The 25,107-nt window shown below is 47.9% G+C and overlaps 2 protein-coding genes across 2 annotated transcripts in view; one reads left to right on the forward strand and one right to left on the reverse strand.

Annotated features, from left to right (window-relative positions):
- Positions 1 to 368, reverse strand: part of ABCB8 (ATP binding cassette subfamily B member 8) — an 80,003-nt gene extending 79,635 nt beyond the window's left edge. The window contains exon 1 of the mRNA XM_030195580.1: positions 292 to 368. Within this exon, the coding sequence (XP_030051440.1) occupies positions 292 to 305 (14 nt within the window). The 5' untranslated portion in view covers positions 306 to 368. The remainder of the gene's footprint in view (positions 1 to 291) is intronic.
- A 54-nt stretch (positions 369 to 422) lies between these two features.
- Positions 423 to 25,107, forward strand: part of ATG9B (autophagy related 9B) — a 250,985-nt gene continuing 226,300 nt past the window's right edge. Inside the window, exon 1 of the mRNA XM_030195602.1 lies at positions 423 to 504. The gene's annotated coding sequence lies outside the window, so the exon portion shown is untranslated. The remainder of the gene's footprint in view (positions 505 to 25,107) is intronic.

The following is a 25,107-nucleotide window of genomic DNA, read 5'->3' on the forward strand; positions in this document are numbered from 1 at the left end:
AAGATTTGCTTATTTCCGATCTGACGAAGAAGGGCAACCTTCGAAAGCTAATCAAGAAATGTACTAAGTTATGTCCAAGAAAAAAGGTATCATCTTATTTTCTTTTCCATGTTTATTTTGTTTGATTTCCGTTGATAACCTTTAAAAAACAAACAAACCCAAAAAACTGGTGTTACATCGGTCACCCTTCAGGTACTGTGGCTATTATACGTGATCGGTTACAGTTTCCAGCAGTAGCACCAGGGACTATTTTACAAGGGGTGAGTAGTTGCCATGTTTCCCACCCCGTACCTTAGAATCATCATCTCTACTGCAGCAACAGCGGCCTGTACCGGCTCTTCGAATCTTCTGTAAACCGGCAAGCGTCCCGCGCGCTTCACTAGGACAGGAAGTTGCGTCAGAAGAGGGGCGGGCGGTTCAGAGGAAGTTGCGGTGCAGGCCGCAGGCAGCCTACTACGAGTGCTGCCCGGGCGAAGAAGTATTAGCAGAGAAGATGATTTTAAGGTACGAGTAGGGTCCGGGGCTGACGAGGGAACCCACGCACCTAGTAGAGAAATACGCCACTGAGGCTGGTAATCGATTAACAGTTTCGTCTTTGCTTTCGTTCAGAATAGTAGAGTGAATAACATTCTGTCCTGAAAATGTGTTGCTATTGACAATTAGATATTATGTTACATCATCTAGATTTAAAGTGATTTGTTTTATTGGGGGGGGGGAGGGGTAATGTTTGCTATTAAATTATATTAAACAGTTGAAACTTAACATTGTTCACCCTCGGAGATTCGGGTTCAGCGTAGCTTGTTTTTTTTTTTTTTTTTTTTAGCTCCTTTGACATGTTCTGTGTTTGTTGCTAGTTCAAGTATGTAGACATTGTCTGTAATCATTATGTTTTGACGAATTGTACTCTATTCTATTTCAAGCGTGGCTGTGTAGGTTGCTTATTCTACTTAAAATCAATAAAAGTGATTTGAACATAAAGTGATTTGCTTTAGTTGTTCCAAATCATCATTAAAGCAGGTTTCTCCAATGACCTATTACTGGCTAAATCCAGAGGTCAATATTCCATCCTCATTCTTCTTGATCTTTCCGCTGCTTTTGACACTGTCGATCACAGCATACTTCTCGATACCCTGTCCTCACTTGGATTCCAGGGCTCTGTCCTTTCCTGGTTCTCTTCCTACCTCTCCCTCCGCACCTTTAGTGTTCACTCTGGTGGATCCTCTTCTACTTCTATCCCTCTGCCTGTCGGCGTACCCCAGGGTTCTGTTCTTGGTCCCCTCCTCTTTTCTATCTACACTTCTTCCCTTGGTTCATTAATCTCATCCCATGGCTTTTCCTACCACCTCTATGCTGATGACTCCCAAATCTACCTTTCTACCCCTGATATCTCACCTTGCATCCAAACCAAAGTTTCAGCGTGCTTGTCTGACATTGCTGCCTGGATGTCTCAACGCCACCTGAAATTAAATATGACCAAAACCGAGCTTCTCATTTTCCCCCCCCAACCCACCTCCCCGCTCCCCCCATTTTCTATTTCTGTTGATGGCTCTCTCATTCTCCCTGTCTCCTCAGCTCGAAACCTTGGGGTCATCTTTGACTCTTCTCTCTCCTTCTCTGCTCATATCCAGCAGACCGCCAAGACCTGTCGTTTCTTTCTTTACAACATCCGTAAAATCCGCCCCTTTCTTTCCGAGCACTCTACCAAAACCCTCATCCACACCCTTGTCACCTCTCGTTTAGACTACTGCAATCTGCTTCTTGCTGGCCTCCCACTTAGTCACCTCTCCCCTCTCCAGTCAGTTCAAAACTCTGCTGCCCGTCTCATCTTCCGCCAGGGTCGCTTTACTCATACTACCCCTCTCCTCAAGACCCTTCACTGGCTCCCTATCCGTTTTCGCATCCTGTTCAAACTTCTTCTACTAACCTATAAATGTACTCACTCTGCTGCTCCCCAGTATCTCTCCACACTCGTCCTTCCCTACACCCCTTCCCGTGCACTCCGCTCCATGGATAAATCCTTCTTATCTGTTCCCTTCTCCACTACTGCCAACTCCAGACTTCGCGCCTTCTGTCTCGCTGCACCCTACGCCTGGAATAAACTTCCTGAGCCCCTACGTCTTGCCCCATCCTTGGCCACCTTTAAATCTAGACTGAAAACCCACCTCTTTGACATTGCTTTTGACTCGTAACCACTTGTAACCACTCGCCTCCACCTACCCCCTCCTCTCTTCCTTCCCGTTCACATTAATTGATTTGATTTGCTTACTTTATTTATTTTTTGTCTATTAGATTGTAAGCTCTTTGAGCAGGGACTGTCTTTCTTCTATGTTTGTACAGCGCTGCGTATGCCTTGTAGCGCTATAGAAATGCTAAATAGTAGTAGTAGTAGTAGTAGTTTCTGATGTGGGAATGATCCTATCATCCACAAGCCATTTAGTTTTCTGCTATTGTCTTACCTACTCGTGGTCCAACTGACTACCTTATAGGCTTTTTTTTTCTCCTTCAAATGTGCATAAGAAATTCCATATTGGATTAGACCAAAGGTCCTTTAAGCCCAGCATCTTGTTTCCAACAGTGGCCAATCTTAGTAGCTTTTGGTAAACAATTGGTTTGGGTTTACCTGTTCCACTGCAGGCATGATTTATGTACGACACAGCTGTTTCTTTGTACGACACAGCTGTTTCTTCTCTAAGCTGAAGTGCCCTAAGTTGGTTACCCTTTCTTCATACAGAAGTTATTGCATCCTCTTTATCATTTTGGTCTCGCTTTTCTGCATCTTTTATCATTTTTTTTAAAGAAGAGGTAACCTGAATTGCTCACAGTATTCAATGTGCAATCACAGCATGGAGTGACACAAAGTCATTATGACAAGGTGTTTAAGTAATTGTTAAATGTGGGCCGTGTGATCAGAAATCCAGATGTTTACAGGTGGCATGGATATTTTAACATGTCATATCATGATTTATACAGATCAAAATCATATATGCAAGCTAAATAGGTAAATGTTGTTTTGTTAGAAATCTCAAGTGGGCTGCATTCCAAGGTCAGGCAGGCCACATTGACAGCCTATGATCAGAAGCCCCACGCTGTTCCAACAGCACTCTAAAATTAGCGCCGGAACAGCGCAGGGCAATAACGCCCCTATGATCAGAGTTAATAGCGTGCACATTTGGGCAAACTATTAGCTCTGATTATAGGGGTACTTCTGCGGGACAATTGTGCCTGGGCATGGGCCCAAGTTGTTTGACAGGTCCAGGTTGTCAAAAAAATGCAAGCTGATGCACATTGGAAAGAATAATCTGAATCATAGTTACCTGATGCTAGGGTTCAACTTGGAGGTCAGCAACCAAGAAAAAGATCTAGATGTTGTAGATAATACGCTGATATTTTCTACTCAATGTGCAACGGCAGCCAAAAAAGCAAACAGGATGCTAGGAATTATTATGAAAGGGATGGTGAATAAGACCGAAAATACTATAATGCCTCTGTATCATTCCGTGGTGCGACCTCACCTTGAGTACTGCGTACAATTCTGGTCGCCGTATCTCAAAACAGATATAGCGGATTTAGAAAGGTTCAAAGGAAGAGTGACCAAAATGATAACGGGGATGGAACTGGAGTGGAGGAGTAGCCTAGTGGTTAGTGCAGTGGACTTTGATCCTGGGGAACTGAGTTCGATTCCCACTACAGCTCCTTGTGACTCTGGGCAAGTCACTTAACTCTCCATTGCTCCTGGTACAAAATAAGTACCTGAATATATGTAAACCGCTTTGAATGTAGTTGCAAAAACCTCAGAAAGGCGGTATATCAAGTCCCATTTCCCTTTCCTCTCATATGAGGAAGGGTTAAAGAGGTTAGGGCTCTTCAGTTTGGAAAAGAGACAGATGGGAGATTTGACTGAGGTCTACAAAATCCTGAGTGGTGTAGAAGTAAATCAATTTTTTACTCGTTCCAAAAGTACAAAAACTAGGGGACACTCAAGTTACATGGAAATACTTTTAAAACAAATAGGAGGAACTATTTTAAAGAATAGTTAAACTCTGAAACTCTTTGGCGGAGGATGTAGTAATAGTGGTTAGCGTACCTGAGTTTAAAAAAGGTTTGGACAAGTTCATGGAGGAAAAGTCCATAATTTGCTATTAAGGCAGACATGGGAAGCAACTGCTTGCCCTGGGATTGGTAGCATGGAGCACTGTCACGATTTGGGTTTCTGCCAGGTACTTGTGACCAGGCTTGGCCACTGTTGGAAACAAGATACTGGGCTAGATGGACCATTGGTCTGATCCAGTATGGCTACTGTTATGTTCTTATGTCAAACACCAATGTGGTCTGGAGGACCTCCAGCCCGCCCAACCAACCCGCCAGACAGAGGCCCTGGTGGTCTCACAAGAGACCCGACCCCACCACCCTCTGCCAGAAGAGAGGGCTGAAGGTCTGGAGGACTAGCGCCCCCCCCCCCCCCCACCTGGTGGTCTAGAGGCCCAACCCCCCCCCCCAACTTATCTTTAGATGACGGAGAAGAAAGTAGCACTTCCTCCTCCTTCCAGCGCCACCTCCAAAATGGCAGTGCCCTGCCGTACCAGGATGCACTGGATTTTAGAGGCGGCGCTGGAAGGAGTAGGGAGTGCTACTTCCTCCTCCATCGTGTAAAGGTATGGGGGGGGGGGTGTTTCGGGGCCTCTAGACCACCAGGTGGTGGGGGGCGCTAGACTACCAGCCCTCTTCTGTCAGGGGGGTGGGTTTCTTGTGGGCTGTGGCTCTTCTTTTGGGGGGGGGGATGGGGGGGGCCTGCTAGCAAGCAAATGCATGCTAGACAAGGCTTTCCATTCCTCTCCACTGTTCTGTAAACCCTAACGCCAGCTCCAAGCTGGCATAGGGTTTACAGCAGTAGCAGTGCACTAGTTTTGCACGCTGCCTTCTGAGCATTGGGGAGGAATACTAATATCCCTGTTCAGCATGCATTTGCATACTACTAGCGTTCAAAGCCGGCGAGTGCATTGTTACAGACACTCACCGGCTCTGATCCTGGGACGTAGGCAACCACCGGCGCTAATGGCCTCTAGTGCCCGTGTTTGCTTTTGATCAGCTGGGCTTGAGTGCTCCTTTCTTAAGAATTATTTGGAAAGGAATGGAAAATAATCATAATATTCTGGGTTTTTTATTTTTTTTTGCCATTACCACATACAAAATGGAGGTTTCGAAGTGTTGTCCACAATGATACCAAAAACATTTTCTTGGATGGTGATTCATAATGTGTAACTTAATATTGTGTAACTGTAGTTTCCTTAGCATCCCTCCGGACCGGCCCAGGAATGGACTGATGGGTTGTGCACGTCTACCAGCAGGAGGAGACTGAGAAAAAAACTTTGACTAGATAGCCAATAAGAGCCCTGGTCATGTGACCCTAGCCTCAGTATTTTCTCAGTCTCCCAGCAGGTAGGAAGTGAGCCTATTAGTCTCTTTCTAAATATTTAGTTGTTTTATTATTATATCTTTCTCTGTGCCACAGGAATTCTTTGAGGCTGGTTAGGTTTGGTCAGCTGATTAGCTAAGCCTCAGGGGGTATACTCGGGTGCCCCGGGTCACTCCCCCTATTCCTCCCCATCTCCCTTCTATTCTACTAATCTCTAAGGGAAGGGTTCCTCTTTTGGTTAGCAAAGAGGTCTTACCTTTGGGAGAGGCAGCCAGATTAAAGTATATAAACTCTGTTTTCCCCATTGTTTTAACGAGCAGCCAGCTCTGTTTAAGTTTTGGGGTGTCTGTCTTGTGTGTCTCTTTAAAAAAAAAAAAAAAAAAAAGAACCAAAGAGCACAAGTTTGGTTTTGGTATTGTGCTTAGTTTTCATTTCGCTAGGTTATTATTACTAGCACTGCAGAACGGAGTGGTTTTTTATAAGGTTTAAATATTAACTGGATTGGATTTAGGCGCGAACCGCGTACGCGCGTGCACGCGCGTTCCCGCCATGTCTGAGAAACTTAAACGATGCGCTGTTTGCCAGCGTCGAGGGGTTTCCTCTACGGGCGCATGTAAATATTGTACCTCGCCAGGAGCAGCGTCCTCGTCTGTTTTGCCTACGACGTCGGCCTCTCTGTTGGCGGTATCGGGTCCCTCGCCGTCGCGGTCCTCGTCTGCAGCTCCTGAGGAGTCAGGCGCGCCTCCGGAGGCCGTCCCGGCGAATTTGGCGCGAACGGCGGCCATTTTGATTCCTACTCCGTCTTCTCCTTCGCGTATTCAGCAGCCTGCGGCTCTAGGTCTTTCAGATGCTGATAACTTGAATTCAGGAGCTCTGGTGCAATCTGGGGCCACTCAGGCAGGGGGTTTTCCTCCTGAGTTTGTGATCCAGATGTACCAGGCATTTTTGATGCACAGAGGCGATGCAGGAGCTGGGACAGCAGATGCTGTCACACCTACACCTCCACCTCCTAAAAAAGTTAGGGAACATGTGTTCCATGGGGATTTTTGGGCTGATCACGATCAGGAGATGCCCTATCTGGAAGAGGAGGAAGATTTTGGAGACAATGCCTGTACTGATCCTGATTTTTCGCTCTCAGATCCGGAGGCGGCAGCTTTTGCCCAGGGGGATGATCCCGCCATGGCTAGGATTTTTCACAAAGATGACTTGCAGGAGCTCATCTCTATGGTCTCCTCTACTTTGAATTTTGAAGATGTTGCGCCGGTTTCACAAACCCGTAAGGTAGACTTCTTGATTAAGGGGTCTAGATCCGCGCCCAAAACTTTTCCCATGCATCAGGACATTTGGGATGTTATTAAAGCGCAATGGGAGGTTCCAGATGCAGCTTTCCGTCCGACTAGATCTATGTCTCGCCTCTATCAGATTCCAGAAACTGATAAAGCTATGCTTAAGGTGCCGGTCGTGGATGCAGTGGTGTCGGCGGTGACTAAGCGGAATACGGTTCCCGTGGATGGAGGCACGGCTCTTCGGGATGTTCAGGACAGAAGACTAGATTCTCTGCTCAGGAATAGTTTTGATGTTTCCTCCTTGGCAGTTCAGGCTGCCATTTGTGGTTCCTTGGTGGCTAGAGCTTGCTTTAGGTGGGCAGAGAGAGTCCTGGACAGGACTTCGGATGATCTTCATTCCATCGATGTTGACGTAGCTAGAATTGAGACAGGGGCGGCTTTTCTGGCTGATGCCCTCTATGATTTACTGCGAGCATCTTCTAAGTCTTTGGCTTTGGGGGTCGCTGCTCGCAGATCTCTGTGGTTGAAAGGTTGGTCGGCGGATGCGGCCTCCAAGTCAAAGTTGAGCAAGTTTCCTTTTAAAGGTTCTTTCTTGTTTGGAGAAGAATTGGATAAGTTGGTTAATTCCTTGGGTGATGCTAAGGTTCCTCGCCTTCCGCAAGATAGACCTCGTCTGTCCACTCGGGGTTCTTTGTTTGGTAGGAGTTCTGGGAGAGGTTTCCGGAAGTTTCAGGCTGGTCGAGGTTTTCAGCCTCAGAGGTCTAGGTTTGGCAATAGGATTCAGTCCTTTCGGGGTTCTCGCAGAGGAGCAGGTTTCTCCAATCCAGGCTTTCGATCCCAGAGTCGTCCGTCCCAATGAAGGTGCGGGGGCCTCTCCTCTGGTCCCTGTCGGAGCTCGTCTTTCTCAGTTCTATCAGAGGTGGGCCCACATTACTTCAGATCAGTGGGTCTTGGAAGTTGTTCGAGACGGTTATGCCTTAGAGTTCGCAAGACCTATTTCAGACGCCTTTCTGGAGTCTCCCTGCCGCTCTCCTCTCAAGGCGAGGGTGGTTCGGGACACTCTACAGAGGCTCTTAGATCTTCAGGCTATCTCTCCAGTCCCTCCTTCCGAGTACAGGCAAGGCCGGTATTCCATTTATTTTGTAGTTCCAAAGAAGGAAGATGCCTTCCGACCTATCTTAGATCTCAAAGCGGTCAATCGCGCTCTCAGAGTCACAAGCTTTCGTATGGAGACACTGCGGTCAGTCATAGTGGCAGTGCGCCAGGACGAGTATTTGACAGCATTAGATCTCACAGAGGCCTATTTACATATTCCTATTCGTCCAGCTCACCACAAGTTCTTGCGTTTTGCAATTCTAGGGCGGCATTACCAGTTTCGAGCATTGCCCTTCGGTCTTGCGACGGCTCCGCGCACATTTACCAAAGTCATGGTCGTGGTTGCAGCGGCCCTCAGAAAAGAAGGGATTCTTGTCCATCCATACCTAGACGACTGGTTAATCAGAGCGAAGTCTTATCAGGAAAGTTGTCAAGTCACAGGTCGAGTGATGCAGTTTTTGCAGTCTCTAGGTTGGGTGGTAAATGTAGCCAAGAGTCGGTTAGTTCCTTCTCAGTCTCTGGAGTATTTGGGAGTTGTGTTCGACACAGCGCGGGGCCGAGTCTTTCTGCCGCAGGCCAGGATTATAAAGCTTCAGGTCCAGATAAGGGAGTTACTTCAGCACCACCATCCATGTGCTCGGGATTATCTTCAGGTGCTCGGTTCCATGGCAGCCACTATAGAGGCAGTACCCTGGGCCAGGCTTCATATGAGGCCTCTTCAGTGGTCCCTTCTCTCCCGGTGGTCCTCTCAGAGGGATTCTCTACTCATGCGACTACCTCTCCGCAACCGAGAACGCAGCTCCCTGTTCTGGTGGCTGCGGATGAAGAATCTGACGGTAGGAATGCCTTTGGAGTCTCCTCGGTGGATACCGTTAACAACAGATGCCAGTCTCCGAGGCTGGGGAGCGCATTGTCTAGGCAAGTGGACTCAGGGTCTCTGGTCTCAACTGGAAGCCATTCAATCAATCAACTTTTTGGAGACCAGGGCGATTCGGTTGGCTCTGCAACACTTCAGTTCTCTTCTGGTAGGCAAAGCGGTGCGGGTCCTTTCCGACAATGCCTCGGCAGTGGCCTATGTCAACCGCCAGGGAGGAACGAGATGCCGACTATTGTGTCGGGAGGCGGAGAGTCTCCTTTCCTGGGCGGAAGTTCATCTAACGGCCATTTCAGCATCCCACGTAGCAGGGGTAGAGAACGTTCAAGCCGACTTCCTCAGTCGCCACACTCTCGATCCGGGAGAATGGGCTCTCAGCGCTCAGGCGTTTCAGGTTATAGTGGAGCGCTGGGGCACTCCAGTTCTCGATCTTTTTGCCACCAGTCTCAACTCAAAGGTCCCTCGGTTCTTCAGTCGAAGAAGGGATGTAAGAGCGGCAGGGGTAGACGCTCTCTTACAACAGTGGCCCCCCAATCTTCTTTATGCGTTTCCTCCTTGGCCGCTCATAGGTCGTCTCCTGCAGAAAATCGAGGAACACAGAGGACCGGTAATTCTGGTGGCACCGGACTGGCCTCGGCGTCCTTGGTACGCGGATTTGCAACGCCTGTCGGTGGCGCCTCCTTTTCGACTCCCGGTGCACAAGGCTCTGTTGGTACAAGGGCCAGTCCCACATCCAGATCCGGCTCGATTTTGTCTTACGGCTTGGCTCTTGAACGAGCCCGTTTAGCTAAGCGGGGTTTTTCGCAATCAGTGATTTCCACCATGCTTCGTTCTCGTCGCCGTTCCACCTCTCTGAACTATATTCGCACTTGGAGAATTTTTGAGGCTTGGTGTGTAGAGGCTGACATTCGTCCATTCGGCGCGTCAGTGGCTCAGATGTTAGATTTTTTACAGCGAGGGTTTGATAAAGGGCTGTCTCTTTCTTCTCTTAAGGTGCAAGCGGCAGCTCTTTCCTGTTTCAGAGGTAGGATTAGGGGTAGATCTTTTGCTACGCTGCCCGATGTAGTACGTTTTTTGAAGGGAGTCAGTCTTCTTCGTCCTCCGGTTAGGTCAGTGTTCCCATCTTGGGATCTTAATCTGGTCCTTTCGTCTTTGACAAAACCTCCTTTTGAGCCTTTGCGTGCATGTTCGTTGAAGGATTTGACTCTTAAGACAGTGTTTTTGGTGGCTATTGCCTCGGCTAGGAGAGTCTCGGAGTTGCAAGCTTTCTCATGTAGATCTCCATTTCTGCAATTTTCAAAGGAACGAGTGGTTCTTCGTCCGGTGCCTTCCTTTTTGCCTAAGGTACTGTCTCGATTTCATCTGTCCCAGTCAGTGTTTCTGCCGGTTCTAGGATCGGCCTCAGGGACGCAGGAACAGAGACGGTTGCATACTCTGGATGTTAAGAGGGTGCTTAAACGGTATCTCGCAGTTACTGAGGATTTCCGTCGCACAGACCGTCTTTTCCTTCTGTTGGCCGGTCACCGTAAGGGCTTGTCGGCGTCTAAGCCCACGTTATCTAGGTGGATCAAAGAGATGATAGCGTCAGCCTACCTTTTGGCAGGTAAGGCAGTCCCGGACTCGGTAAAAGCTCATTCAACTAGAGGGCAGGCAGCGTCCTGGGCCGAGTGTTCCTTGGTTCCGCCAGCGGAGATTTGTAAGGCAGCTACGTGGTCTTCTCTCCACTCCTTTTCTAAGCATTACAGGCTTGATGTTCAATGTCGGCAAGAGGCGGTCTTTGCGTCGCGGGTAATCTCAGCAGGTTTGCTGGGGTCCCTCCCGTAGGACTACTGCTTTGTTACGTCCCATCAGTCCATTCCTGGGCCGGTCCGGAGGGATGCTAAGGAAGGAGAAATTAGACCTTACCTGCTAATTTGCTTTCCTTTAATCCCTCCGGACCGGCCCAGGCCCCTCCCGTGTGATATATTTTCTGTCTAGTTCTCTATGTTCCATGGTTTGCAGAGATGTGTTCAGTTCTTTGTTTGTTGAGCTGTTTTGTTTGCAAGTTAAACCATAAATAAATGGGTATAAAAAAAAAAAAAAAAAAAAAAAACACAGTTTCTATTGTGGCCATACCGCTGCTCTGGTAAGGGTATGTGGTGAGCCATTATAGTTTAGGCCATACCGCTGCTCTGGTAAGGGTATGTGGTGAGCCATTATACTTTGGCCATACCGATGCCCTGGTTAGGGTACTTGGTGAGCCATTATGATAAGGCCATACCGATTCTCTGGTTAGAGTTTTCGGTGAGCCATTATGACAAGGCCATACCGCTGCTCTGGTGAGAGTTGTCGGTGAGCCTTTGAGCACGTCTTCAACAGTGCTCCCTGGTTGCTTGAATTCCTTGGGGCACATACTGTTCTTCTTCTTTCTGCTTTGTTATTTAAATACTGAGGCTAGGGTCACATGACCAGGGCTCTTATTGGCTATCTAGTCAAAGTTTTTTTCTCAGTCTCCTCCTGCTGGTAGACGTGCACAACCCATCAGTCCATTCCTGGGCCGGTCCGGAGGGATTAAAGGAAAGCAAATTAGCAGGTAAGGTCTAATTTCTCCTTGGGTTATTCTTCCCAATGTGCATCACTTTGCACTTGCTTACATATTTCATCTGCCATTTCCTTGTCATCAAGCAGATGAAGCCATTACGTATGGGTTGTGTCCATCAACCAGCAGGGGGAGATAGAGAGTACTCAAATTTCACAGTGCCACATGGTCAGCTAGCTCCACTGCTTCTTCAGTATTCTCTATCTCCCCAAGCAGGGTGGTTGCAGCTTGATCAAGCTCCTTAAAAAATCTGACTGGGGGTGGCTCCTGGCTTGCCAGTTGTTAGCCGGGGTGTTAGAGGCTATAGCAGCTTCACTTTAAAGGCACATAGGTTAGCCCTTTCCCTGCCTTACCCATCCCCCCAGTGGATGTGAGCACATTAGTTTCACTTTTCCCTATCTTTTCCCACTCTATACTTGGTGGATGCAGGCATATTGGTTCACCTTTCCCACTGTTCTGTACCTCCGGAGTTGATTTGATTGCCTCTTTTGCTTTTTTCTCAACTTTCCTCATAGCGTTAAAAAAAAAAAAAAAAAAAGCAAGAGGTTTTCTTCAGTTTCTACAGCGTGACCGGAGCTTGTATACTCGGTCCAGTGAGGTAAGAGTGTTTTCTGACTCCTCCAGGGAGGGCCCGCAATCGGGCCGTTCTTGGTGCGAAGCCGCAATTTTGAATTTTCTGCCGTTTTTCGGCGATGGCTGCAGAGAGTGTTAAGCGCTGTTCCAAGTGTGGCAAGCGCAGATCAACAGCGGGGCTCTGTAAAACGTGCTGTTCAGGCGTAAGAGCCGGCCCGAGCATGGCGAGCGATGATTCTTCCCGCTCGGTGTAGCTGGCAGCGGGCGCCATTTTGAAAGCACCACATGGCGCGACCCCCGCTGAGGCGGAGGATCTGGAGACCGGAGGGGGCCCTCGAATTGAGCCTGGCCAAAGAGCTACTAGCCCTGGACTGGAACCGGGTGCCCAGGGCGAGTTTTTCTCCCCTGACTTTGTATTATTGCTTCATAATGCATATATGCTTAAAAGAGCTCAGCCACAGGGGTTTTCTACGGCCCCCCCTTACTGCCCCTCCGGTGGATGCAGGCCTGGGATTGCCATCTGAGGCGTTTTTCCCTGATAGCTGGCCGCAAGAAGGGTAAATTCCCCTTCAGAGAGTAGCGCACCCCCCTCCCCCCCCTGTGGTCGGGATGTGGTGACTGAGGGGTCTGGCAGGCCCTTGTGGGCAGAGGAAACAGGAAGGTGCAGAAGGGCCACTGGATCCAGATGATCCATCCGTGGTGAGGATTTTCCACTGCGAGGAGCTGCCAGCGCTTATTTCAGATTGTCTTACAGGTCCTCTCTATTGAAGATCCTGGGCGTGGCGTGGCCTCCTCTGGAAATCCGAGGATGGCAAGTACCAAAAAGCCTGCTCGAGCCTTTCCTTTGCATGACTCCATCCAAGAGCTTATTTCAGCTCAATGGGCTGACCCCGAAGGACCTTTGAAAGTTTCCAGGGCTATGGGGCAATTATTCCCTCTGAGTGAGGAGCATTTGGCTCGCTTTGCAATGCCTAAGGTGGATGCCCTAGTCACAGCTGTGACAAAGAGAACTACCCTCCCGGTTGAAGGAGGTGTTGCCCTGAAGGACATGCAAGACCGTAGACTGGAATCAGCACTTAAACGGTCCTTTGAAATTGCTGGTCTTACTATTTGGGCGTCTGCATGCAGTTGTTATGCTGCTGGAGCCTGCTTGGCATGGTTGCAACAGTCAGTGGAACAGCCCGGTGATGGAGCGGAGCCCTTGTCTGAAGTGGCTCCGCGAATGGAGTCGGCCTTGTCCTTTTTGGCTGACGCCCTTTATGATATTGTCAGAGCTTCGGCTAAATAGATGGCTGTAGCAGTGGTGGCTTGCCGTCTTCTGTGGCTACGGCATTGGACGGCGGACATGGCCTCTAAGCAAAGGTTGGTGAAGTTGCTCTTTCAAGGCCTTCTCCTGTTGGGTGAGGAGTTGGAGAAAATTGTGAAAGGCCTGGGAGATGCTAAACCCCAGCGCTTACCTGAGGATAGGCCGCGGCCTCCCTCCAAGGGTCAGGCGGTTCACTCTTATAGACCTCGCTTCCGTGAAGCTAGAAGGTACCGCCCGGGGCATTCTGCTGGGTCCACTTCTCGAGGCCGGTTTTCAGCAGAGGAACTCCTTTCGCTCGGACAAACGTTCCGCAGCAGCAGGCTCAAGACCTCTGAAGTTCAAGGGCGACCCTCTCAATGATGTTGCGCCGGCCCCCTCCTCGATTCCTGTTATAGGAGGACGTCTTTCCCTCTTTCTCGAGGAGTGGGCCAAGATGACCTCAGATCAGTGGGTCTTGGACCTGATCAGAGAAGGATACCGAATAGAATTCGATGCCCCGATAAGAGACGTGTTTGTGGAGTCCCGATGCGGTTCTGCCGCCAAACGGGCGGTGGTAGAGGAGACCTTACAAGGCTTGATTTACATTGGGGCGGTTTTGCCCCGGTGCCTCCCGCCGATTTCAGCTGCGGCCGCTACTCCATTTTCTTTGTGGTGCCGCGAAAAGGTGGGTCTTTTCGCCCTATTCTGGACTTAAAAGAATTAAACAAGTCCCTAAGAGTGCGGCATTTTCACATGGAAACCCTGCGCGCCGTCAGTGCGGCGGTACAGCCAGGAGAGTTTCTCACGTCTCTGGACCTGAAAGAACTTACTTGCACATTCCAATTTGGCCACCGCACCAGAAGTTTCTGCGGTTTGCGGTGATGGGAAAACATTTCCAATTTTGGGCCTTGCCTTTTGGCTTAGCCACAGCTCCCCGAACCTTTTCGAAGGTAATGGTGGTAGTAGCTGCTTTTCTTAGCGAGAAGGTATCCGGGTTCACCCGTACCTAGACGACTGGCTCATCAGAGCGGACTCCGCAACAGAGAGCCATCAAGCTACAGCCAGAGTGGTCTCAGTACTGCAATCTCTGGGCTGGGTCGTCAATGTAGCCAAAAGTCACCTGACCCCTCGCAATCTCTAGAATATTTGGGGGCACGGTTCGACACAGACTCGGGATATGTATTCCTACCCGAGCAAAGGCTTTGCAAGCTTCAGAATCAGGTCCGTCTGCTCCTGAGGATGCCCCGCCTGCGAGCTTGGGACATTGTCCAGCTGTTGGGATCGATGACGACCACCTTGGATTTGGTGCCCTGGGCGAGAGCGCACCTGAGACCTCTGCAGTATTCCCTGCTTCAACGATGGTCTCCAGTATCTCAGGATTATCAATGCAGACTCTCTTGGCTCCCTGCGGCCCGACTCAACATGGAGTGGTGGCTCTCAGACAGCATGCTGCGGCGAGGAATGCTGCTGGCGCTCCCCGATTGGTGCCTAGTGGTGACAGATGCCAGCCTGAAGGGCTGGGGCGCACATTGCAAGGGGAAGCATGCCCAGGGTCTTTGGACACCCGACGAGTCGGAGTGGTCTATCAATCGCCTAGAGTTGAAAGCAGTGTTTCAGGCGCTTCTGGCCTTTCAAGTGACCCTGGAAGGATTGGCTGTCAGTGATGTCGGACAACACGACTACGGTGGCCTACATAAACCGACAAGGCGGCACTCAGTGCAGAGCGCTGGCCGTGCAGGTCGAACAGATTTGCCACTGGGCCGAGCTGCATCTACAGTTTCTGTCAGCAGCTCACATTGCAGGTCAGAGCAACGTGCAAGCCGATTATCTAAGCAGGCATCAAATCGATCCAGCAGAATGGGAACTTGCAGACAAAGTATTCCTGCAGATATGTGCCAAATGGGGCAAGCCCGTAATGGATCTTATGGCGATAAGCTCAACTGCCAAAGTCCCGTGCTTTTCAGCAGACGGAGGGATCCTCGCTCAGCCGGGTTGGATGCCTTGGCTCAACCCTGGCCTCTGGGCCTCTGGTATGTGTTCCTTCCATGGCCCTTGATAGGGCGTATGCTCCTGCAGATTCGGCTTCACCCAGGAGAAGTGGTTCTCATCGCCCCAGATTGGCCCAGGGGGCCTTGGTATGCGGACCTCCGACAGATGCTAGTGGAGGCTCCCCTTCCTTTACCTCTGGTACCGAACCTGTTGTTGCAGGGACCGGCGGCCATGGAGGACGCCTGCCTTTTTGGTCTTACGGCATGGCTATTGAGAGGGTGCAATTGAGAGGCAAAGGCTATTCCAATAATGTTACTTCCACTCTCCTGCAGGCCCGCAAGCGGTCCACTTCCGTGGCTTATGCCAGGATCTGGCGCCAGTTTGAGGCTTGGTGTGTTTCAAAAGCGATCACACCCAAGCGGGCTCCTGTTCGCCGATTCTGGACTTTTTGCAGGATGGTGTACAAAAAGGCTTGGCCTATAATTCCCTGCGGGTGCAAGTGGCCGCATTGACCTCCCTTCATGGTAAGGTTGCAGGCGTGTCTTTAGCTGCTCATCCAGATGTGGGACGGTTTCTTCGGCTCCGTGCTCCCGTGCGGGCACCTTGTCCAGCTTGGAACCTGGGGCTAGTTTTGAAGGCTCTGCAGGGTTCTCCTTTTGAGCCGCTACGGCGAGCTTCAGAGAAAGATTTGACACTAAAGGCTGTTTTTCTGGTGGCCATTACTTCGGCGAGACGGGTGTCAGAACTCCAGGCACTGTCCTGTCGAGACCCATTTCTGCAATTTTCAGAGTCCGGGGTCACGGTTCGTACCGTGCCTTCCTTCATGCCTAAGGTGGTTTCAGCGTTTCACCTAAACCAGCCTATTTTTTTACCCTCTTTTGTTAAGGAGGAGTTTCCAGAATCCTTTAGGCAGTTGCACCTGTTGGATGTGCGCAGGACTCTGTTGCAGTATCTGCGAGTTACTAATTCTTTCAGGACCTCTGATCATTTGTTTGTTTTACTATCAGGTTCTCGCAGAGGGTCTCCAGCGTCTAAAGCCATTATTGCCCGCTGGCTCAAAGAAGCTATCTTTTCAGCTTATCTGCTTGCTTGCCGGCCGGCCTCCGCCTGTAGCCTTTAAGGCACATTCTACAAGAGCGATTTCTTCCTATTGGGCTGAAACTGGAGCACTCTCTCTTCATGAGATTTGCAGTGCAGCAGCATGGGCTTCGAAGCTCTCATTTGCCCGACATTACAGGCTGGATGTGGCTGCTAGGAGGGATGCGCGTTTTGGAGCACAAGTGCTAGCGCGTGGTGTGACTTGCTCCCACCCTATATAGGGATTCCTTTGATACATCCCATACGTAATGGCTTCATCTGCTTGATGACAAGGAAGGGAAAATTAGGTTCTTACCTTTGTAATTTTCTTTCCTTTAGTCATAGCAGAGGAAGCCATGAGCCCTCCCTGTATGATTGTCTGTATGATGTGAATCTGTTTCAGGTTCTGTTCTTGTATCCTGAAGTTCTAATCCTTCTTTGGGAGAAAGTTGGAAAACAGTCTTCAGGTTTCTTGTTCACTTATAGGAGGATGAGTTCATTCCCTCCAGTTCATGTGTAGGAGGTTGAGTTCATTTCCTCCAGGAGGATGTGTGTATTCCCTCCATAAATACAAAGAGGAGGACGAGTTTATTCCCTCCAGGAGGATGTGTTCATTCCCTCCTTTTGAGCTTATGCCCTTGTTAAGGGGCCATCGTTCGCTGTGAGGAAAGTTCATGTTATTCCCATTGCGGTTTGCCATATTGCTTTGGAAGCTTCAAATACTGAAGAGGCAGTGGAGCTAGCTGGCCATGAGGCACTGTGAAAAGTTGAGTGCTCTCTATCTCCCCCTGCTGGTTGATGGACACAACCCATACGTAATGGCTTCATCTGCTATGACTAAAGGAAAGAAAATTACCACGGTAAGAACCTAATTTTCCCTTGGATACCTTGTCTCCCAGTCTATTGAGGTCCTGTAATTTTTCACAGTCCACTTGTGATTTAACAACTTTGAATAATTTTTTGTCAACTGGAGATTTGATCATGTGACACCTTGCCATTGCTAGATCATAAAAAAAATACAGTTCTGCTATTAACCTTTCTCTGTTGAGAACATTGATCATTTAGCTCTACTCTGCTTCCTTTTCTTTAACTAGTTCCAAATCCACACTAAGACATTGGGAAGGGAAATGGGACTTAATATACTGCCTTTCTGAGGTTTTTTCAACTACATTCAAAGCGGTTTACATATATTCAGGTACTTATTTTGTACCAGGGGCAATGGAGGGTTAAGTGAGTTGCCCAGAGTCCCAAGGAGCTGAAGTGGGAATCGAACCCAGTTCCCCAGAATTAGAGCCCGCTGCACTAACCACTGGGCTACTCCTCCACTAGTAACATTCCATGTAGAAGCCTGCCCTTGCAGATCAGCAATGCGGCCATGCATGCTTCTGTTTTTGTGAGTCTGACGTCCTGCACGTACGCGCAGGACATCAGACTCACAGAAACAGAAGCCTGCGCGGCCGTGTTGCTGATCTGCAAGGGCAGGCTTCTACATGGAATGTTGCTAGTGGAATAGCAACATTCCATGTAGAATCTCCAATAGTAGCAACATTCCATCTAGAATCTCCAATAGTAGCAACATTCCATGTAGAATCTACAAATAGTTTCAACATTCCATGTAGAACCTCAAATAGGGAAAGGGAACTGGGACTTGATATACCGCCTTTCTGAGGTTTTTGCAACTACATTCAAAGTGGTTTATATATATTCAGATACTTATTTTGTACGGGGCAGTGGAGGGTTACGTGACTTGCCCAGAGTCACAAGGAGCTGCACTACATTGCCTCCTATCCCAAAAGCTTGTAAGTTTCCTCAGGAGTCTGTCATGAGGGGCCTTGTCAGACGCTTTCTGAGAACCTGATACACTATGGGGCTCGTTTTTGAATGAGAAAAACATCCAAAAAGTGCCATAAACTGGCAGATGGACGTTCTTCTTGGCAAAACGTCCAAATCGCTGTTTTCAAGACCCATTTTTTTTAGACGTTTTTCTATGCTGTTCGTCTGCAGTGTGTCCAAATCACAAGGGGGTGTGGCGGGATTTGGGCATTCCCAACACTTGGACATTTTTCTGCCTAATGGAACAAAACAAAAATGTCCAGGGCTATAAGTTGGATGTTTTGGTCTAGACCTGTTTTAATAAGTCACAAACAATGTCTTAAATGACCAGATGACCACTGGAAGAATAAAGGAATGACCTCCCCTTACTCCTTCAGTGGTCACCGACCCCCTCCCACTCCTCAAAGATTTTGAATGAAACAGTACATAACCAGCCTGTTATGATTGGGGTCTGAACCCCTCTCAAACTTACCTCTTTCCTGGGGGTCAGCTTCTTAGCTGGCTTCTGTTTCTTTGTCTGTCCTTTCTGAGCTGGCTCTGTCTCTCTGTGCTGGCAGCTTCCAGCAGCAGGGCTCTGATTGTCTCTTCACTGCAGCTGTGGGTGTAGTCTGAGTTGCTCTAACTCTCTTTGGGTGTACTGGCTTCAAGTGTTTCACAGTTTTGCATTGGTGGGGGTTGGGCCTCTCTGGGTCAGTGTGCTTTTGCCTAGGTCTAGGGAGTGTGACATCATCAGGGAGGGCCTTGATAAGGAAGTGGTGTTGTTTCCTTCAGGGCCTTTGCAACAGTGGTGTTTGCTGTAGGTAGGGTGGTGCAGTGTGCACTTCTGACGTTGTGTCTAGTTTCCCTGCTTGCTTTTGCTAAGGTCCAGGTTAGTGTTAGTGCAGTGTGCACTGGTGTTTGTGTGTTTGGTCCCCCTGCTTTTCCCTCTTGGTTTTGGAAGCATTGCTGTGTGTAGGGCTTTGGAAGCTCTGTTGTTGATAGAAGTACTTCAGGGTTTGGTGTTGTTAGGAACACTGCAGAGTTTGCTGTTAGAAGTACTTCTGGGATTGTGCTATTGGGAGCATTGCAGTCTTTGCTGTTGGTGTTTGGTGATTTAGAATCACTTTTGGCTTATGTGTTAGCTTCCCTTCTTTTTCCTTGTGGCTCCCCTGTCTTCCCTTTTAGTGCTAGGAGCTCTTCTGGTTGCTTGCCAGAGTAGTGCTTGGAAAGCACCTTGTTAGTTGTATCTAGCTTGCTAGATAAGTGCTTAGGTAGCTGGTTAGTTCTGTGTTCAGCTTATTAGTGTAAAGCTCTGCTTGTAGCTTGGTGCTTAGTAGCACCTGTGTTAGCTTTGTGTTTAGTTCCCTGCTCTGTTAGTTTAGGGCTTAGGAAGTTCCTTTTTTGAGCAGGGATTAGGAGCTCCTGTTTAGTATAGGGCTTAGGAAGTCCTTTTGTCAGTTTACTGTTAGGAACACTCCTGCTGGTTTAGGGCTTGGGAGCACGTAGATCAGTTTAGGGTTAGGAGCACTTCTGTTTCCAGTCCTGGTCCCTATGTCACCCGGTATCCAGTAAGTCCTGTCGGCTACTCGAACCCAGAAGCTCAACTCCTGGGGGGCTTAGTAGCTAAGCACAGGTGAAGCTGTGCGGACCAGTCCAGCGTGCTCCAGTCCCGTGTTCCAGTCCTGTGTCCTCCAGTCCGGGGGACCAGTCCAGTGTGCTCCAGTCCGGTGTGTGTTCCAGTCTGGTGTGCTCCAGTCCAGTGTGTTCCGGTCCGGTGTGTGTTCCAGTCCGGGGGATTGCAGTCCAGTGTTCCAGTCCTGTGTCCTCCAGTCCGGGGGATTCCAGTCCAGGTGTTCCGGTTCGCTGGGCAGTGCCTGCAGTCCCTGCCGGTGTGCTTACCCAGTGTTGGTTGGTGGGTTTTGCCTGCTGCTGTCGCTCCTCGTCAGCAGCCCAAGGGCTCACGTTTGCTCCAGAGCCCGGCCCCGCGGGCTCTGAACCTGAGAACCTGACACAGCCTCTATGACAGCTTCAGATGTTATGGTCAGTCCTATTAGAGCAGCAAGCAGGTCCCTGGAGTAGCCTAGTGGTCGGTGCAGAGGATGGTAGAGAAGGAGACCCCCCAGCCAATAATCCATTGTAACTGTTACATTGTGGTAGAAAGTGTGAGCCCTCCAAAACCCACCAAAACCCTACGGTACCCACATATAGGTGGCACCTGCAGCCATAGGACTATTGTACAGTTGGGAACAGTAGGTTTTTGGTGGGTTTTGGAGGTAAGGGTGAGATGTGCACCTGGAACCTTTTATGTGAAGTCCACTACAGTGCCCCCTGGGGTGCCCCATTGCTCTCCTGGGATGTCTATGTGGCCAGTCTACTAAGATTGCTGGCTCCTCGTATATTCCAAATGCTTAATTTTGTGTGTTTTTCACTTGAACGTTTTTTTTAATTCGAAAATGGTCCAAAACGTTAGATGCTGTAAGCACAAAATGAGGAAGGAAATGACCATTTTTAAATGAAAAAGATAGACCTTCCCCCCCCCCCCCCCCGGATTCTATAAAGCACGATCGAATTGCGTGCACAAATCTGTTTGTATTCTAGATTTGTGTGCGCAATTTACTTAATGCAATCAGTGCTGATAATCGCTACTTAACAAAAAATTATTAATGCTAATTGGGAATAATTAGAATTTATGCACACAACTTGCTAAGCATATTCTGTAAAGTGTGTGTAAGTTCTAATGCGTGCTGCCAAAAAGGGAGCGTAGCCATGGAATGGATGGCTTGTGGGCATTCCGAAAATCTATGCGCAGGGTTACAGAATACATCTGCTCAGTGCCTAATTTAGGCACTGTTATTTACTCCAAGTTTTGCTTGTACATGGATGCCTAGAGTTAGGCACAGGCATGGCTGCTAGGCGTATTCTGTAAACCGCTCCTAAATCTAGGCGCAGTTTACCGAATACACCTAGGCGGAAATATTTTTGGCGCCATATATAGAATCTAGTTCTTTGCAGGTTCGAAAATGGTCATTTTCTCTATTCAGTTTTTGGACGTTTTTTGCAAACTATCCGAAGTCAGATTTAGAGGTCACATCAAAAATGCCCCTCTACATCAACCAACTCATCTTTATCCTCACAAGTTTCTTGTTTCAAATATACTTGAAAAAGTTTTTATTGTTAGGTTTGCCTCTTTTCAGATTCTCTCTTGTCCTGCCTTATTACTGTTTTAAGTTGCCAGTATTTGCTCGTCCCTAGTTTCCTTACTTGGACTTGCTTTCTATTTTCTGAAAGATGCCCTTTTGGCTTTAACTGCCTCCTTCATCTTGCTGTTCAGCCACAGCTGGCATTTGTTTGGTCTTCTTTCAACCTTGTTTATCGCATGGAATATATTTTATCTGGGCTTTCCAAATGGTATATTTAAACCGTACTCCAATTTTTTTCTCAAGGCCACAAGCCAGCAAAAATGAACAGGCCTTGCACAGCTTGATTTTTAAGAGAGCCACTGTCTTCTGTCTGGAGCAGAGCAAAGCTCTTTTTACCCTAATAAGCTTGGGATTATGATCACGATAAGAATTATGTCTAATTGAATGTCATATGGCTTATCCTTCACTTCGAAATGCTGGCTGTTTGACATGCTGATTTTTTGGCTGGGATAATCTATTTTGAAGTTTAAGTACACTATTCTGATGTGGATTCAAGAAATGATTTAAATGTTTTATGTAATTGGCAGATGGGTGATATGACATGTATGTAAGAATAAGTGTTCATATGCATATTATAGGACTTTTTCAGGATTTGTGATTACAAAGGAGCCTAAAGCAGACTTTTTGATAAGCTGTTTGGTTATTAAAGTCTATGCACTTGACTATATGAGGTCCTTTTCTCATAATATATGTGTTTAAAAGTCTCTATTCATTCCATACATACTCGTTGTTAGTTATCCTTCACTTAACCAGTACTTCCCAAAAACTGTGTGTCGTAACCCCAGATGAGGTTGTGCATGCCGCATTTGTGATCGCGACCTGGGCAAGCGTTACAAAGGAGCATCATGTTGTGCAGGGTTGCAGCTGGAAACAATTTGAGCAGCACTGACTTCCCACTCAAGTGGGATTGGCCTTGCAAAAGTATGTCAAGATCCATAATGCCAGAGTTTTGGCTGTGTCAGTGGGCTAGTTAAGGTCGCTTTCTATTCAGTAGGTATGCAGGGCTCTGACATGGACGTCAGTTCACCTGTTTACAGCACTGTATTGTTTGGATATAGTCTCCAGATATGATAGTAGATTTGAGCAGTCTATATTCTCCTGGCCTCTTCAAAGGTTAGAGTCTAACTCCTGTCACCCCTAGGGCTCATTTTTATTTTAGACTTTCTTCCTGTTAAAAAAAAAAAAAAAAAAGAGGGAGGAGGGAGCTGGTGCTTACAATCTACCAAAAGCAGTTTTATGTATTTATTTATATTTTGCTTACACCTTTTTCAGTAGTAGCTCAAGGTGAATTACATTCAGGCAATCTGGATATTTCTCTGTCCCAGAAGGGCTCACAATCTATGTTTGTACCTGAGGCAATGGAGGGTTAAGTGATTTGCCCAAGATCACAAGGAGCAACAGCGGGATTTGAACCAGCCACCTCTGGATTGCAAGACTGGTGCTCTAACCACTAGGCCACTCCTCCACTAGCAACATTCCATGCAGAATCACCAATAATAGCAACATTCCATGTAGAATCTCAAATAGTAGCAATGTTCGATGTTCCACTGCACTAACCACTACGCTACTCCTCCACTTGCAATATTCCATGTAGAAGCCTGCCCTTGCCGCGCAGGCTTCTGTTTCTGTGAGTCTGACGTCCTGCACGTACGTACGTGCAGGACGTCAGACTCACAGAAACAGAAGCCTGTGCAGCCACGTTGCCAGGTACACTGGATATTTCTCTGTCCCAGGAGAACTCACAATCTAAGTTTGTACCTGAGGCAATGGAGGGTTAAGTGACTTGCCCAAGATCACAAGGAGCAGCAGCGGGATTTGAACTGGCCACCTCTGGATTACAAGACCGGTGCTCTAACCACTAGGCCACTCCTCCACTTGTTATTCTTTAGGGTTCTACGTGGAATGTTGCTACTCTTTGAGATTCTGCATGGAATCTTGTCACTCTTTTTAGGATTCCAGAATCGTTGCTGATCTGCAAGCGCAGGCTTCTGGTTCTCAAACAACCAGAAGCCTGCGCAGCCACGTTGCCAGGTACACTGGATATTTCTCTGTCCCAGGAGGGCTCACAATCTAAGTTTGTACCTGAGGCAAGGGAGGGTTAAGTGACTTGCCCAAGATCACAAGGAGCAGCAGCGGGATTTGAACCGGCCACCTCTGGATTGCAAGACCGGTGCTGTAACCACTAGGCCACTCCTACACTCGCTAGGCGTATTCTATAAATCGCTCCTAAATCTAGGCGCAGTTTACCGAATACACCTAGGCGGAATTATTTGTTGCACTGTTGTTGACAATCCTGTGTTAGTTCCATCTGTGTGACAAGGTGAGCTGTTTACCTGCAGCAGGTGTTCTCTGAAACCGGTTTGACAATCACATATATCCTTCTTTTTTCTCTTTTGGAGTTGAGCTCATTTAGCCTAATTACAGAATGGAATCGCACCATGTGGCTGTAGAAACAGCTGCGCATGCCTTTAGGTTTTTGCTGGAAAGCAGTTCCTTGTTTTTGCGATAGGGTATACTGCTGTCTTCAGTTACACATTAGTAACTGTGTTTTTTTTTTATCCCCATGTGAACTTCACCACCTAATGAATATCTGAAAACCAAACATACCATTTGTATACACTTAGAAACAATGAACTGCCATTTAGCAGCTGTTGTCAAGCTGGCTGCAACAAACGTAAATGTCAACAATTTATTTCTTACAAAAACTTATTACAGAAGGAAGGAGAGACTGTATATGCAATTTTGTAACACTCTCCGTGTCATTGGCAATCAAAATAAAACTTGATAATCAAGGTTTTATTTAGCAGTATGAATATTGTGAATGGGACAAAGCCTCGGAACCCAACCTTCACTAATAAACTTATTACATACAGTGATTGACTTTTCAGGGTAGTTCCAATCATCGGCATAAAAAAACACTTCACTTTTGCTCATCTCTGTGCTACATTGGTTTGCTGGTGAACCCTTCATATTGTGTCAAGTCAGAAAAAAGCAGCTTAGCTTTTCTAATAAAGTGCATCAATCATGCTATAGACCCCACCGACTAGCCAGAGTTTGCCTGTGGCTGTTTCAAGGTACCATGGTCAGATCAGCTTTTTGATCACAAGAAAGCAGTGCGATCCAAAAGCTGATTTGACCACGGCATCTTGAAACAGCTACGGGTGAAACTCTAGCCATAATCGGTGGGGTCTACAGCGTGACTGAAACACTTTGGAGCCCTTTCACTAAAGGGTTGGCGTGCTGCAATGGGCTTGCCATTTGCCAATTCAAACTACTACCGGGCTACCACCGGAGTCTGATAGTAGTTCCCATCCCCAGCACGTTCCATTTCCAACACTACAGGAATTTGTTTGATTTTTGTAGTGCCAGAACTTAAGCGGCAGTAATCAGGCAGCTCTGAGCGCTGCCCGGTTACTGCCGGGTTTGCGCAAGAGCCCCTACCACTGTCTCAAAGGGTGGCGGTAAGGGCTCCCCAGTGAAATGGCCATGCCATTTGTTTTCGTCAAAAACGGACAGCCTTTTACCTGCTGCAGTAAAAGGGGGACTTAGCACGTGTCAAAACTATGCGCTGATGCTAGCACAGGCCCCCTTTTGCCGCAGCTTAGTAAAAGGGCCCATTTATTAGAAAGTAAGTTGCTTTTTTTGACTTGTAACGTTGTGAAGGGTTCACCAGCAAACCAAGGTAGCACAGAGATTTAATGAGCGAAAGAGTAGGCGTTTTTTTAATGCAGGTGAGTGAAACAACCCTGAAAATCCTATCACGGTATGTAATGAGTTTATTAGTGAAGGCTGAGTTCTGAGGCTTTTTCCCCCTTTACGATGTTCGTACTAATGACCTTGATTATCAAGTGCTATTTTGATTGCCAATGACAAGGAGACAGTGTCAGAAAACAATTTATTTCTTAACATTTAATACCCCTCTCTA

Source organism: Microcaecilia unicolor, chromosome 1 (genome assembly GCF_901765095.1).
Source record: "Microcaecilia unicolor chromosome 1, aMicUni1.1, whole genome shotgun sequence".
Classification (NCBI taxonomy): Eukaryota; Metazoa; Chordata; class Amphibia; order Gymnophiona; family Siphonopidae; genus Microcaecilia; species Microcaecilia unicolor.